Here is a 15,335-nt window from a genome sequence, read left to right as displayed (position 1 = left end):
GAAAGTAATAACAAACTAGAACAAACATGGGCATAATGTACTGATGCTCCCAAATCCTAACTGTGAGAGTACGAAAGTAATAATAAACTAGAACAAACATGGGCATAATGTACTGATGCTCCCAAATCCTAACTATGAGAGTACGAAAGTAATAATAAACTAGAACAAACATGGGTATAATGTACTGATGCTCCCAAATCCTAACTGTGAGAGTACGATAAGTAATAACAAACTAGAACAAACATGGTACGAAAATAATTAAATCAATTCTCTAAAAGCTAGGAGCAGTATCATATTAGATACATACTGTATCAAATGAGCTATCAGTACCCTTATACGCCGCTGATACATGTATTTCAAATTCGGAGTTCTTTATTACAAAATCAGTGAATTTAAATCACAAAGTAATGAATTAGGAATTCGTTTAAATTAACAGCATTTAAGGTACCACTGATTGTTATAATAAACTATTACGTTTTCTGTTATATTTAATGAAGAGAACAATTAAACTAATTAATCTTTCAGTCTTTGAGATATAACATAAAATTAGTGCTTCTAACTTTGATTCTACAAGATTAGATATCCGAGAAACAGAAGCGAGATTTGGAGAATACATACAAAACTTTATTCTTCATACAATGATATAAAGTGTCATATGCCTCTCAAATTTACTGATATATTATATATATATATAAGAAACTGCCTCTCAAACACTGCAAGTCTTTAGTTTAAACTTAAAAACATACAAATATATCTCCAAAATGGATCATCTATTATTGTATATTAATTATAACAAAGTTGACACTAAGAAAAGTGGATCCATGCCTCCCTCTTAAAAAGATAATTAAAGTCTAAAGTTAGATCTATTGTTGGAAGCCCAAGCCGAGCGAAACTGACCGCCATAACTAAGCATTACGCTAATGCGCGGAGTCCAAAAGTATCCAATATAAACGGAGCAATTATGAACTCCACATCATTAAAGAAATTTGGGAAAATTTCAACATACTTTAAACTGAATTTTACTTTATTTTATTACTTAAAAGACTGTCACTATTGACTTAATTTGATTTATCAAAACGCGTTCTTTACAGTTTGGTCTCAATATACGGTACAGCCTTCATGAATATCCATATGTTCGTGCCTGAGCATGCGTAATGATGACCAAATGGAAGGTAGTCGACAACCTCGAAAGTGAAGATAACCATAGATTTTGGCCTAATTGGGTAAATTAACCAAACGTCTGTATACCATGAAGGAAAGGAAGTTCTAGCTGTTACTTTTATAAGTACATTTTTAGTTTATGTTGCTATATCGCATATTACGAATGATATCGTTACACCAAACAATCATAATTGTACATGCACATTTATTTATATCAAATAAAACCATTACTTCTAAGACATACCCCGGGGATAGGGAGGTAGTTACCCGTGAAAATTCATGGAAAAACAACTACGTAAAAATGTTGTAAGCCTTATTCTGAGCAACCGCTTACGTGTCGTTAACAATTTCCTAGTAAATCCAAGTAGCCAAATTTGAAAGCCCCACCCCCCCAGAAAAAAACAACTAAACAACGGAACTAACTTGACTCCCATTAAGAGGCTTTAATATGGTAATTTCAAAAATATTGTATTAGAAACTGGTTTTAAACGAAACTTCACATATATATCTGCGGCACCCCAGATTCAATATTTTAAAAATCTGAATTTAAGTTATTGTCCTGAACAGATCCTTACATGTTAAGCCTAAATTTTCAACTAAATCTGTCCTCTCGAAAACGCGAGTTCAAAAACCCTTGAACCACATTTTTGGGGGCACACTTAAGACTCTCTCAGATTTTTATTGTTTTTCATATTCCGTGGGGAATTCAAGAGCCTAAGTACAAAATTTCAAGCTGTGCTTGATCTTCACTTTCTTTATAGTTTTGTTTTTGTTTTGAATTTCGCGCAAAACTACACAAGATACTCAGTCGATTCATTCTTATATAGGGTTACTGATGAGTGGTGGGATTTTTCAACATGACAATGCCAATTGTCATTTGATTGGCTGGGATTCACGTTCCTTTCTCGACAAGTTTACAATTCTGGGAATGGGAAAAGTACACGAAGAAACTGCCTAGCATATTCCTATAGTTGGAAGTATGGAACATTTCCTGTAGATAAAACTAGGATGAGTGGTATTATTTCATGTAAAATAAGCTTCAATTATATAAATATTAAAATATATATTGTGTTACATGAATATATGGTAAATCAACTTTTATATTATGGCAGAAAGGCCATGAAAGATGTCCTCTGGTACTCTGGTACGTATTAAAGTTATCCTGAAGTTTCTAATCGTACTTAAAATATCTAAAACACAACACGATTGTACGCAATGTTATAATAATAATAATAACTACCAATCATGATTAATGCCATCTCTTATCTCAATTTACACACTGTATCAGTAAACTAAGCCTTATTGTTTTGCGTTTCCATACTGACCACCTGTGGTTATAAATCATACCTTCCAGCAGCTAATAAAGACGAATATTTAAGCTTTCTAGAAATCCAACAACTTTATTAACACTGTTGGAAATAACAACTAATTTTACAGTAGAACCATTGTAAAATATTACAACAATAAACTGTTTAGTATTAGCTTCACTATAGAACATCATGATAACTTTTTGATTTTTTACAGATAATTCTGCTGCCAGCGATTTTACCATTAAAGATTCTCCATTGGTCAAGAGTAAGTAATGCTAAAATTCGGGGTTCGATTTCCCGCGGCGGATAGAGCGCTGATAGCCTATTGTGTAGCATTGCTCTTAAAAACAAGTAAACAACTCAATACAGTAACTGTTTTAACGGAGAAGTTTACGCGCTTTATCATGTAACTGGTTTATAAAATCTCCACTTGTCCATTGATTGTTACTGTATCGGACTTTCAACTCGATTCTCTTGGAGCTCGTAGGTGGCTCATACATTTATTAAAGAGTCCAACATTTGTAGGTAAATACAACATGTCTCCGCCACGCAATCCCAACATGGCCAATTTTGACACCAGAAAAAATCGTGAAAAACACAGAAAAATCAAAAACTGTTTATATCACCGCTTGGGACCTGCAAGAAGGAATTTTTGTACCATAACCCATGTAAATTGGTTGGCATACAAATGAATATTTCACGATTGGTTTGATTTGAATTTCGCGCAAAGCTACACGATGGCTAACTGCACTGGCCGTTCCTAATTTAACAGTTAAATACTAGAGGGAAGGCAGCTATTCATCACCACCCACCGCCAACTCTTGGGCTATTATTTTACCAATGACTAGTGGGATTGACCGTCACTGAAAAGGCGAGCATGTTTGGGGGACGGGGATTCGAACCCGCGACCCTTAGATCGCGAGTCAAACGCCCTAACCACCTGTCCATTGAGAAACAGGAGTGATGGGCGTACGTTTGAATACGTTATAACTGTGCTAAGGATACTGGTTTTGATGTTAACCTGCAAGTAGACATGGCGGCTCGTGAAATTAATTAAAGCAACGAATGGTGGGATTGACCGTCACAATATAACGCCCTCATGGCCGAAAGAGCGAGCATATTTGGTGGGACGGGTTTCGAACCCACGACCCACAAATTGCGAGTCGAACACCCTAACCATGTGGCTAGAATAATTCACAAAAACCCCAAATTGTGCATCCCTCGCTGGAAGATTGAGCAAAAGACAAAAATTTCAAAATTGTCTATATTTCTGTTTGGGACCTGCATAGAGTATCTTTGTAATACATTCCATATATATTGGTAGAAACAAAGCTAAGTAACTGGCCAAAACTTCTAAAATTTGGGTTTATTTAAACTTATGCCCCCCCTAAAATTACCAAAAATTGGCAAGTCCGCCATTTTTGTTTGTCAATGTCTGGTGTAACGAATTTATTATTATATATTTATTTTGATGTCAACGTTTGTTTGGATTAAACTTATATTTTAAAAACATGCATAGCTTGTACTGTTAAATATGAATTGCGAAACTCCCGCTTATTCTCCAAAGTTGTAGAAGATTCTCGAGAGTAAGAATCAACAATATATGTGTGTACGTGAACCCCATAAAATCCTTTAAAAGGCTTAAATAAAAAAATAAAACTCTAGTTGGGCGTTTTTGACCAAGATATGATTTTACTAAGTTTAAAGTCAATCTGCTGAGAAATGAGGAATGGAGGTCGATTGAAAAGTGTTTTGGAGAAGATGAAAGAAAGAAGAAGAAACAATAGAAAAACAACATGTCTCTTTATAGAGACATAATAAAATATCATGATTTACGAGAGAAATATACAGATAACTAGCATCTTACACTTAATAGAACAACTTATTAAAGTTTCACTTCGTCCACGTTTAATACCACATACTTAATCTCAAGATAAACACGATTCCAACGAAAATCTTCTTCTAATTAGGTTTCTATAAAAAACGAGGAGTCGAGTTAATGCCATAATTTATTGAACTTTTACAAAACCTAAGTTGTGGCAGTATTCAAGCATTAGCCCTCTCACTAAACTATCAAATAATATCTATCCAATTACGATTTACTCTGAATTCTAACTGATTATATCTAACAACTACACAGAATAAAATGTATTCGTCATTTTCATCTCATATTCTCAATATACAAATTAGGGTATTACTCATTTTGTAAACCATTTAAACGCCACAACCAACAGTGACACCTGTCGGTTAAATTTGTGATTCACAATAACATTGTATAATCGATATATATATATGTTACTAAACTACATAAAAAACTACCGCATAACACTATGTTCTGGTCTACTGTACTTTCTTTCCCACCTCATTATCGTTTAAACAAGTCGCAAATTACACCCATATCACTTCTTAAAAACATAAAAAATAATTACCCGGATCAACATCAACATCCTTGCCAGTCATCTCCTTTACTTTTTTTCGAATGAGTCGAATTCGTTCTTGGCGAAGTTCGAGAGTTTTCGTCTTACACGTTTCAGTTATGCGAGCCAAATCTCGAGCGATGGTTGTGTTCAATACCTGTGAAAACAAACACTTAATAATTCGATGACGAGGAACCCACTTTGAGACTAATAATGGCTGGAGACGGCTTGAGTGGGTAATGAAGAAAAACTTTAATATAAGTTTAACATAACAGCAAATGTACAACGTTTCGACAAGGTTTTGTCATCATCACTTAATAAGCAAATCCTTGTTCCTAAATATCGCTTCTTAAAGTTAATAAATAAATATACATTAATATTCGTTTTTCAAGAGAAAATCAATTAATTTATCTGAATTTTCAAATCCCACACAAGTATTTCTTATCAAACCAATTATTTACACAAGTAGCAGGTTGTGTAAAAAAAAAAAAAGTCCCTTTGTTCTCCTGAAGAAAAATAGTCAACTATTCGTAAGCGCTCGAGTTTTGGGTCTTATTTTAAGTCTAAAAAAAGCCTAATATTCGAGCCCCGATACACAGCTGAACACGCTTTGCTCTTTCCGTTTGAGAGCGTTATAACTGTGACAGTCATTCCCGCTATTTAGCTACGGATGCCACATAGGCGAATGGCTATGCCTTATCCTTAGGAGTCTCTGACCTGGTCATTTAGCCCATTTGTCGCATAAGATGCCGTTCAGGTCGAAAATACCAATACTGACTATACTTTATGGCATTCTGTATTCGCGCTCATGTCCTTATATGGTAAATGTTTAAGCGCGACTAACTTTGCGAAACTCGGAGATTTGTGTTCATATCCTTGCTTATCAAACGTTCTGGGTGAACACATTGCATTCTTTATTTCAATTACCTGAGCAATTTAGCCAAAAAAATCATTGTAGTTTATTAACAGAGTAACGTATTATCACGTATATGATTAATGAAATACATACTTCATTATTCCAGGTTTTCAAGTAAACCCGAGTTAAAACGCAGTAATGGCATATTTTCCAAACGATACCAAACACTTCTCTAAAGGTATCATACTTGCAACTGTACTTGCAAGAGTAGTTTAAAAATTGGCGGTAGGTGGTGTTGACTAGTTTCCTTCCCTCTAGTCTATCACTTCTAAGTTAGGGACAGCTATAGAAGATAGCCCTCGAGTCGCTTTTCGTGGAATTCAAACAAACTCCTCGACCAACAGTTCAATCTAATCGTCGTAGGTATTTAGATTTAATAATCCAGGGTCAGAAATTAAAGTTATTTCTCTTTGCCCATTTCATGGCTTGTTGATAAATTTTAGAGATTGTGGTAGCTAAAGCTGTGGCTTCCGTGGAATTTTGATTATGCTTTGAAGACCTGCCGTGGTCAAGCGAGAGAAAAGGCTGAGAAGAAGACAGGAAGAGCGTTTGCTTTCTTGTCGTGTAATGAAATGGAAATGAAGCTTCAGGTCTGACACACACGACCAACGGGTCACGAGCGGTGACACCAGACAGCCGACGCACCTCGTCCCAGAATCGACACAAGACCAGAACCACAGTTTATTGCTTGAAAATGACAATTACACAGAACAGATAACATTCTATAAGCACAATTAACAAATACAAATCAGGTAACAGTAGAGATTATTCAATAACAAACACGTGGCTGACAAACTCTAGCAATTTAAACATGTTATATATAACAATTGCACATTTTATATACAGAATCCTCGACCAACATGGGGTACATGATGCCCTTCAGATACTTTCTTTTTATTTCATTTAATGCATAATCAGAAAAATTAAATATAACTTAATGGTCTGTAAAAATATTTTCAATTTGTTGTCTTCTCGAGTGACTTAAGTTATCTAATTGTGCTTGCCTATATTTAAGTAATAACTTATTGTTTTAAGTTAAAATCCAATTGCTTAAAAGTGAATATCGTCAACATTAAATGAATATCTCGTGGTATGAAATTTGTTTTACGTCCGTTGAAACTTAAAAATGAAAATTATCTTCTTCTTCTTGAGCAATTATTACAAAATGTTTTTAAACAACGTATATGGTCCAATAATAAGGGATTGTTTCGTAAAATACAGTTTAGATCCACTATTACGGAACAAAGCCAAAGTTATATGGATACAAGTTAACAATTTCGCGTGTCCTCTTCAGTCCAACGTTTGTTTGGGAGAAAAACACCTACTTGCTATACGTGTTTCTTTCAAAACAAACATTTGACTGAAGATGACACGTGAAAGTATTGAAACTTGTATCCATATAAATGTAATATTGGGCTGCACTACATGTTTTCTACTACTTTTAGCTTAAAAGTTAAGTTCACAATTTTTTTCTCTTTCCCTGTAATTCTCAAGATTGGTGCATAGCATTGCTCAAGCAGGTTTTTAACTTTAACATTCCCCAGGCGCCAATTGATTCAGGTGGAGATTGGATGCTCTCTTGTCTGATTTTCTTGCAAGAATAACAACGTGCTTTTTAATTAGTATGCCGAGTAATTATTGTCAAAGTATTATGCAGTAAATACGGGTGGACTCGTCCGTGATCTTCACTGCCAGTTGGCCAATTGATGTAACAAGCACCAATCACCGTTTTCCTGTATCAGAGTTTATTTCCATATTTAAAACAATGTTGAGGCCTGACAGAGCAGATTTTAGCAGACTTTTTTTACACAGTTTTGAGAGATTTTCATCTCTATAAATTTTAAAGGGATGTACGTAACTTTTTACATACAATAACACAGTTAGTTTAATTTGAATTTAAACAGTGTGTTTTTAGTGTTCCTGTAACTTTAATTTCTATGAAAGAACTCACTTTAGATTGCAGGTAACAGGGGTTTGTGTATTCTTATGTAGTTTTACTCTCCAAGAACTCCTCAACTTCTCTTTCTTCTTTAAGGGGCGAGCATAGTTTGACTCTTGCCTGTAATTTAATTAAGTTGTTGCTTAAGTTCGTCAGTGAACGAATTGTGTATAAGTTCCTTCATAGGATAGTGGCACATAGGCTTATATTTAAAGTATACAGATTATTACTGTTGTGGTGAAATCCGAGTGAGAACCTGGATTTTGTAGAGGCTAAAGCGAGGGTTATCCTTATTGTATTACATTTTAACTTGGGGACACTCTCTCTCTTAGTGGTTCTTTTTAATATTCTAGCCTAAGTTATGTGAAAAGAACACGCACTAGCAAGAACATACTGTTCATTAAGTTCATCACCCTTGCTAGTCAAACCCTCGAGATACCTCATAAATTTGGGGTTGTTCTGTAATAGTGTATCTAAACTGGATTTAGATTACTTGACACGGTGTTGTGTATTTACATACCATTACTATATTTTTTATTATTAAAACTCAAATAAGTGGTGTTGCTCTACGAAATTTAATTAATTATAATTATTACTTTTATATATAGTAAGTTTATTAGAGTTGAAACTACAGCTTTAAAAGACTTGAGTAAAAATTAAGATATTGTTCTACTAAAGACATATAGTGTTGTTTTACTGTATAGATATAATTACGATTTAAAGGTGAAAAATATTTTGAGTGATAATACTAAATTTGTTAAACAAAAAACATGATTAAAGAGGAAATACGAGCCCTTAGTTCCAAATGTTAACAGCTGCTTGAAAACAAACTTGGTTAGTACAGTTTCATTATCTTCATGATAAATGAACTAGGCTGCAGGCTATAACGTCTCCTCTAAGAGGATGTTGTTCTACAGAGATTCTAAAACTGGCACAATATACATTTCTATCAAATCTTAACTTTTGCATTTCATTAGAAAAGACAAAACTGTTTCTCACAGTGAACTTATTTTGTGCACATATAAAAAACCGACAAGTTCACGATTATAGATTCTCATATTTCACATGTTTTTGTAGGGAATCATTCATGATTGAGGGTTTAATGGGCTCGAGCCTAGCGTCTGGAATAATTCATGATTAGATTGAGGGTATTGATGGGCTCGAGACTAGCGCCTGGGATCATTCGTGGTCAGATTGAGGGTGTTTATGGATTCGAGCCAAGCGCCTGGGATCATTCGTGATCAGATTGAGGGTGTTGATGGATTCGAGACAAGCGCCTGGGATCATTCGTGATCAGATTGAGGGTGTTGATGGGCTCGAGACTATAGCGCCTTCTCTTTCTAACCTTTATCTTTGTACATGAAGAACAATGGCTAAAATACTGTCCTTGCAACCTTATATCGATATATCACCGAAGGTATGTAGATGACACTTTTGTCATCTTCAAGGACTCCGGACATGCAAATCAATTTTGAGAATATTTCAATAACTGTCATAATAATATGTAATTTAGTGGTGAACATCAAGAAAATCATCAGCTTGCCTTTTTGGACACTTTCATACATAACAATAAAGGCAAATGTGAATGTGAAGTCTTCTATAAAAAGACATTTACAGGTTTAACTTGTAGAATTTTATTCCATTACTATTGAAGACAAATCTAGTCAAGATCGTGGATCAACGTGCATAAGGGAAGAGGTAACAAAAAGAGCTTCCATTGTTAATAATATCAAGCGGGAATACTTAGAGAGGTTAGAGGTGTCTAATGACTTGTCTATAAAGTGAACAAAAACACAATATCAGTGGTACTACCCTGCACTTGCAGACATGTTATATGCATATACGTTGAGGTTCAAATTTATACCTACGTATTTACTTTGGTTATCACACCTTAACAGTTTAAGTGATTTGGTGGATCATAACACCTATATTTAGTAGATAGTGAACAGCTGATATTTGTTGAAAAGGACAACGGGTGACTAGACTTACGTGTTTGTTTTTCTCAGTTGACCTCCATGTCCATTGTTGATTAACGACTGGGTAAGTTTTTACATATAAAGAAGAAGGTGACTAGTAAACTAAAGCCTATAACTCGAGCGCTTTCGCTGGGAACCTTCTTAGTTTATCCCTGATGAAGAAAGGAACCACCAGTCAAAAGCGCTCGGGTTATAGGGTATAACGTTTTTGTCTTCGCTTGGTTTTTGGAACCAACATGTTTTTCTAACATCATGAATAAAGAACATGTTTATTAAATCAGTTTCAAATTTGTGTTCCTTTTTAATGGGAAAAGTGTTTTTCTTCCGTTTATTATTGGGAGTGATACTGGAGAGCTGGATTCTCGTATCAGGTGCAGCATTCTGTCTAGCTTGTTGTTTCCTAGCGACTAACTTACAGGGAGTCATCAATTAGGCTTCGCCCATATATGACAAAGGGAATACAGAGTGGTACGATTCCACGACAAATCTTGTGTAGTTGTTTCTTTACTAACGTCTTTTGCAACATTTCGAGATATAATATTTTTATTTAATATTCAAAGAAAACAAACAATTCCATCAAAAGGAATAGACCAAAAATTATTTAGTACGTTCTTTATAACCCTAACTTTGTTCCAAATTTAACGCTTTTTTTTGTGTAATCTGAGAAAGTACTTTGTTCTGGATTTTTCTATTTTTTTAAACATTTCGAATGCTGATTTTTACCAAATGTGTTGATTGTGTTACAATAGAATTTAATCTGAAATATTCTGACTTTTCGCATTTCGCGATATTTTTCATCTCTCTGAAAAATAAAATATATTTGACCTTTTTTTTTGTCCTCCTTTTTTTAAAAAGATTTGAATATACTTCCACATAAATACAGTTTTCAGGTTATGCAATTCTTAACTATAGCATTCTTTAATTAATATTACATTATTTCAATTTAACAAAGTTTTTAGACTTAACATGATTACTTTTACCTGTTCAAACCATTGACGTAATGCACTTGAACGCCGATAGGTGGTGTCATAGCACGCCAAAGCATGCTCTTGTCTTTCCTCAGTTTGAATATCCGTAAAAATATTGGAAACTGCCTGAAAAAGAGAACACAGTAAAGCTGTCATTAAAGGTAACATCAATGTTAACTTAATTTTTTCTAATAAGCGAAACATAAATAATTTATTTATACAACCGAAATGAACTTTATGACCTAACGAGGTGAGTGTTAGTTTGATCCAAAGATCTCGAATATTGCCACAAGCTGTTTTTATTTCGATTTTATTTGACTCTTCTTTCTATGTTTCACGTTTTTGATTAAAGAAGTGAACTTCGTTTGTCTCATATTTCCATGAAGAAGATGATTAAAATAAGAAGTGATGTTGTTTTAGTCGACGACATCCATGTTAGAGAATCCAAAAAACGTGCTTTAAGAGAGGTTACGTTTGTAGACGAAACTTGCATGATACTAGCATAACCCTAAAGTATTCATAACTCTTATTCGTTTCGAATTTATATGACTTTAATGAGGAAACATAAAACTGTTTGAATAATGACCTCCGACATTTATTTTTTCGAACCCAATATGGTGTCATAGTTTTTGTTCGTAATACTTAATTTTCTCACAATTATTCACTTTGATGTTTGGAAATATACATAACACTGACAGCAACTGTGTAGTTTCAAATATGTAATTAAGCATGAGATATTTCCTCCTAAAATAATGTTTACACATTAGATAAATACAATATTTCAGTTCTCCAAATCACCATGAGCACTTCTAACGGCAGTACTTAAGTGTCCTGTAATAATGGCATCAGAAATTTCATTGACTTCTTTTTTCTCTAAGAAAATAATCCTACGCATGCTCAGGAAGAGGTAGTTTATAGCATTAAATGTTAAGGTAGAGTTTGAAATAGGAGTATGTGTTTTTAAAGCAAAGCCAAATTTGGTTACTCCACCGCGGGGAATCAAACCCCGTATTTAACGTTGTAAGTCCGTAGACTTACCGCTGCCCCACTAGGGGAGTTAAAATGGGAGAGACTGAAACAACATACAGTCGCAAAATAAGCATAAACATGGTTATGAACATTTCTAAAATATGGGTACCAAAATTATATGTTATAAAAATAACCCAAATAAACGAAAATAAAGGAAGCGATTTTAATGATACAAAATAAACTGTTGACAAAAAAAGGAAAAATATTGAACAGTATTAAATTTGTTTGTTTGTAGTTAAGTGCAAAGCTACACAATGGGCTAGCTGTGCTCTGCCCACCACGGGTATCGAAATCTGGTTTCTAGTGTTATAAGTCCGCAGAAATACCACTGTGACACTGAGGGGATTTTTTATATTTAACTGTACTATGACGTCACAGTAGGGTGTAATTTTGAACATTGTTATACAACTTTCAATTATGCGCAAAGATACTCGAGGACTATCTGCACTAGCCGTCTCTAATTTTGAAGTGATAAACTAAAGAAAAGGTAGCTAGTCAACACCACCTACTGCCAACTCTTGGGCTACTCTTTAGGAAACGTATTTTTGTTCTTTTAATTTTACTATACATAATTTTGTGTAGTAATTTTCATGTTAAAAACCTGACAAAAATAAATAAATAAATAAGACTCTCACGACGCATACCACGGAGTCCTAGTTAGTACCTTTTCCAGCGTATCCACTTCTTCCTCAGAACAGTAGGGAAACACGACATTAGGAAGATACCGCTGCGCCCCCTGCAGATTCTGAATGGCAGCTACTAGGTTGTTTCGGGTCTCGGCGGCACAAGAGTAACGTTGCTCAAATTCGCTATCAAAAATACCAACACGAGATCACTTTTGTCATTCAAGATTTATACTTGTAATACATATCTGTAAAGTGTAAAGAGACAAGTTATATATAAGTATTCGAGAGTTAAAAATCAGGTTGAAGTAAATAATTCAAATGATATTCTAAAGGAACTAAAACATGCCCTACATGAAATAGATAACATATCCTAGAAGCAGATGTCAGGTTTCTTCGAAAATACATTATATTTGTCTAGCTGTGCTTGATTTAAGTCACTCGTGGCCTCACGTCTACTACTCAACAGACTCCTGTAATGAGGCCTGCTTTCAATATGGCCGCCATTTAGGAGCATGTTCCAGCTTGCATACATGATCGTTGACGCAAGTTTGGAATAATCTGTTGATTTAAGTATAAATATAACATTGATAGATAATCTAGTGAACGTAATTATATATTTTTTACTAGAAGTATTCTGTAATCAAACCTGAAAAGTACAGTCGCAGTATTGTGTATTCAAGTTTCCAACTTCATATCTGCTGGACATATAGATAAGAAACGTGAGTAAACTAACATGTCTTCATCCTACATGTATGATTACCTCTTTTAGAAGCAATTTTTACACTTCTCCACGCAACTAATAAAGAATTTTGTGATTTGCTCAGCTATTAATCATTTTGCCTGTATATGAGGAATGCAGTAATCCCAAATTCCATCCAGCTAAACGTTTCTTTGTGTGACCTGGTGATTAGTGCTGTGGATTTGTAGTCGAAGGGTTCTGGGGTTCGAAGCTTGCTCGTGCCTGATTGCTTACGTCCTCGAAACAAGACACTTGAACTTACCACATATTTGTTTCAGCCTACCAATACTATACTGGATATCACCTAATAGCTGAGAGTTAACCTTCATTCATTGAAGTTGTGTCCTGTCCAGAGAGGAATGCATGCGTCACTAATTTCAACCGCTTGTGCCAACCAATGTTAAGCAACGGCCTCACGAGCCTTCCAGGCAAGAAAGGTTTAACTATTTAACTTTAACGTGTTTCTTTTAATGGTACGTTTTACGCTGGTTTGAAGATTGTTACTATATTACTAGAGTATAAGCATCCTACGTAGTGTATCATCGGAGATGACAAACCACTTAGTGTTTAGTGTATAAATACGCGAGTGAAAATAATTTCATGGCAAAATCAGTCTTACGTGAAGAATTCATGGTGAGTAGTATCAGATATCAAGAGGACGTACGGATGGTAAGATTTCTATAATTCTATTACATACTAGCCTAAACTGTAGGTGAAGCATTAGTATAACATAAAAAATGTAAAGTATTTTTACATGTATGAGCTGAAGGAATTGTTAGCAGCACACAACACATATGCAAGCTACGAAAAAAATAACAACAAAAACCAGTAGTTCAGCAGTAAATCTGAGGACTTATAAAGCTAAAAATCGGGTTTCGATGTCCGCGGTAGGCACAACACAGATAGGCCATTGTATAGCTTTGAGTTTAACAACAAACAAAAATCACCAGGTTAATGCGTATTTGTGAATGTTGAACAACAACAGTATTGTTATTTAAATAAGTTGATTTTAAAAATGTGTTTTAAAATATTCAAATTATTGCGATAGTCAATCGTTAAAACGTAGCTGTATATTTCTTTTCAGAGAGCATTAATAAAGTTTATGCATTGTACCTACAATAAATTTTAGTTTTTCTTAATTTTATCAAAACGAATCAATATATATATATAAGAAAAAGCTGAAATATCAGACTATTATATTTTTTCTTTCCTTTATTAATCTCTTCAACCAGTTTCGTGACTTCAAGGGTCACTCTTCAGGCTATAATTTTACTGCTAATCTATAACAAAAACATTCAATTACCGTTTCTCAACTAAACATAAAGAATATATATTAAATACATATATTTTCCAAATGAACAAATATATAATACACTCCGTGTATAAATTAAGTATATTCAAAATGGTTAAAAATAAAAAGTTTATCCTATATACTTTCCTTTTTAAATTAAAATCGTATTATAATTATATTTCTCTTATTATTATAGAAGTACAATTTATTTATTCTGTAATTTCATATCATTACTCACACATATAAATAACACTAGATTGGCCAGTCACTACTCTTTATCATTGAGTACATGCGGCCGCCATTGACATGTGTTGAAGTTCGAACTGGCAGACAATGTAAATGACTGTGAATGGCAGTTGTCCGTCTAAGTTACGACCCGAAAGGAACACAATGCTATGCCATTAGCTGTTATACATACCGTAGCTAAGAGTCGAAGGCGGGGGTGTTATATTCCACAATTAAGTAAAACCTTTTTTTTTTCTATAATATATTAAGTTACAATGGGCAATATCGCAGTGGACATGATGGCGGCATCGAACTGCCGTGAATGTTTACATCTAGTTTCAAAGTATGTATGCGAGTGTTTTTTGGAAGGCATTTCACATACACAATTCGGCATGACAGTTCGACAGATTTTTATTTGAAATGCTGAAAATATTAAGTGCTCATGTAAGTTGAAATAATCATCCACGACATTCTAATGTCGCCTGCTGACCAGTCAGGCTATACAGAGACGACGCCTAAACATACACAGTCTACAGATACAAGTTCTGTGTACATTCACTTTTGATGCTATCACTGAGTGTTAAGATAGAAGTTTATTATAGATACCACTTCGCTTAATGGATGAGAGAGGAAATTTGGGTTAAATTGTATGTGTTACGTCTCTGTTTGTTTGTTAATTTCCCTTAGAAATTCTTTCCGAGAAACTTCAGCGATACAAGTCCTTTCTTAATTAAAACT

General features: G+C 34.3%; 1 protein-coding gene across 1 annotated transcript in view; it reads right to left on the bottom strand.

Moving 5' to 3' along the window:
• Positions 1 to 15,335, bottom strand: part of LOC111085582 — a 68,172-nt gene that overhangs the window by 22,805 nt on the left and 30,032 nt on the right. The window contains exons 6-8 of the mRNA XM_022384821.1: positions 12,381 to 12,525; positions 10,700 to 10,813; positions 4,901 to 5,045 (exon numbers count right to left, since the gene is read on the bottom strand). Coding sequence (XP_022240529.1) covers positions 4,901 to 5,045; positions 10,700 to 10,813; positions 12,381 to 12,525 — 404 coding nt within the window. The remainder of the gene's footprint in view (positions 1 to 4,900; positions 5,046 to 10,699; positions 10,814 to 12,380; positions 12,526 to 15,335) is intronic.

This window comes from Limulus polyphemus, unplaced genomic scaffold, assembly GCF_000517525.1.
Source record: "Limulus polyphemus unplaced genomic scaffold, Limulus_polyphemus-2.1.2 Scaffold487, whole genome shotgun sequence".
NCBI lineage: Eukaryota > Metazoa > Arthropoda > Merostomata > Xiphosura > Limulidae > Limulus > Limulus polyphemus.
Note: the sequence above shows the minus strand (reverse complement) of the source record. Positions and strands in the feature narration are given on the sequence as shown.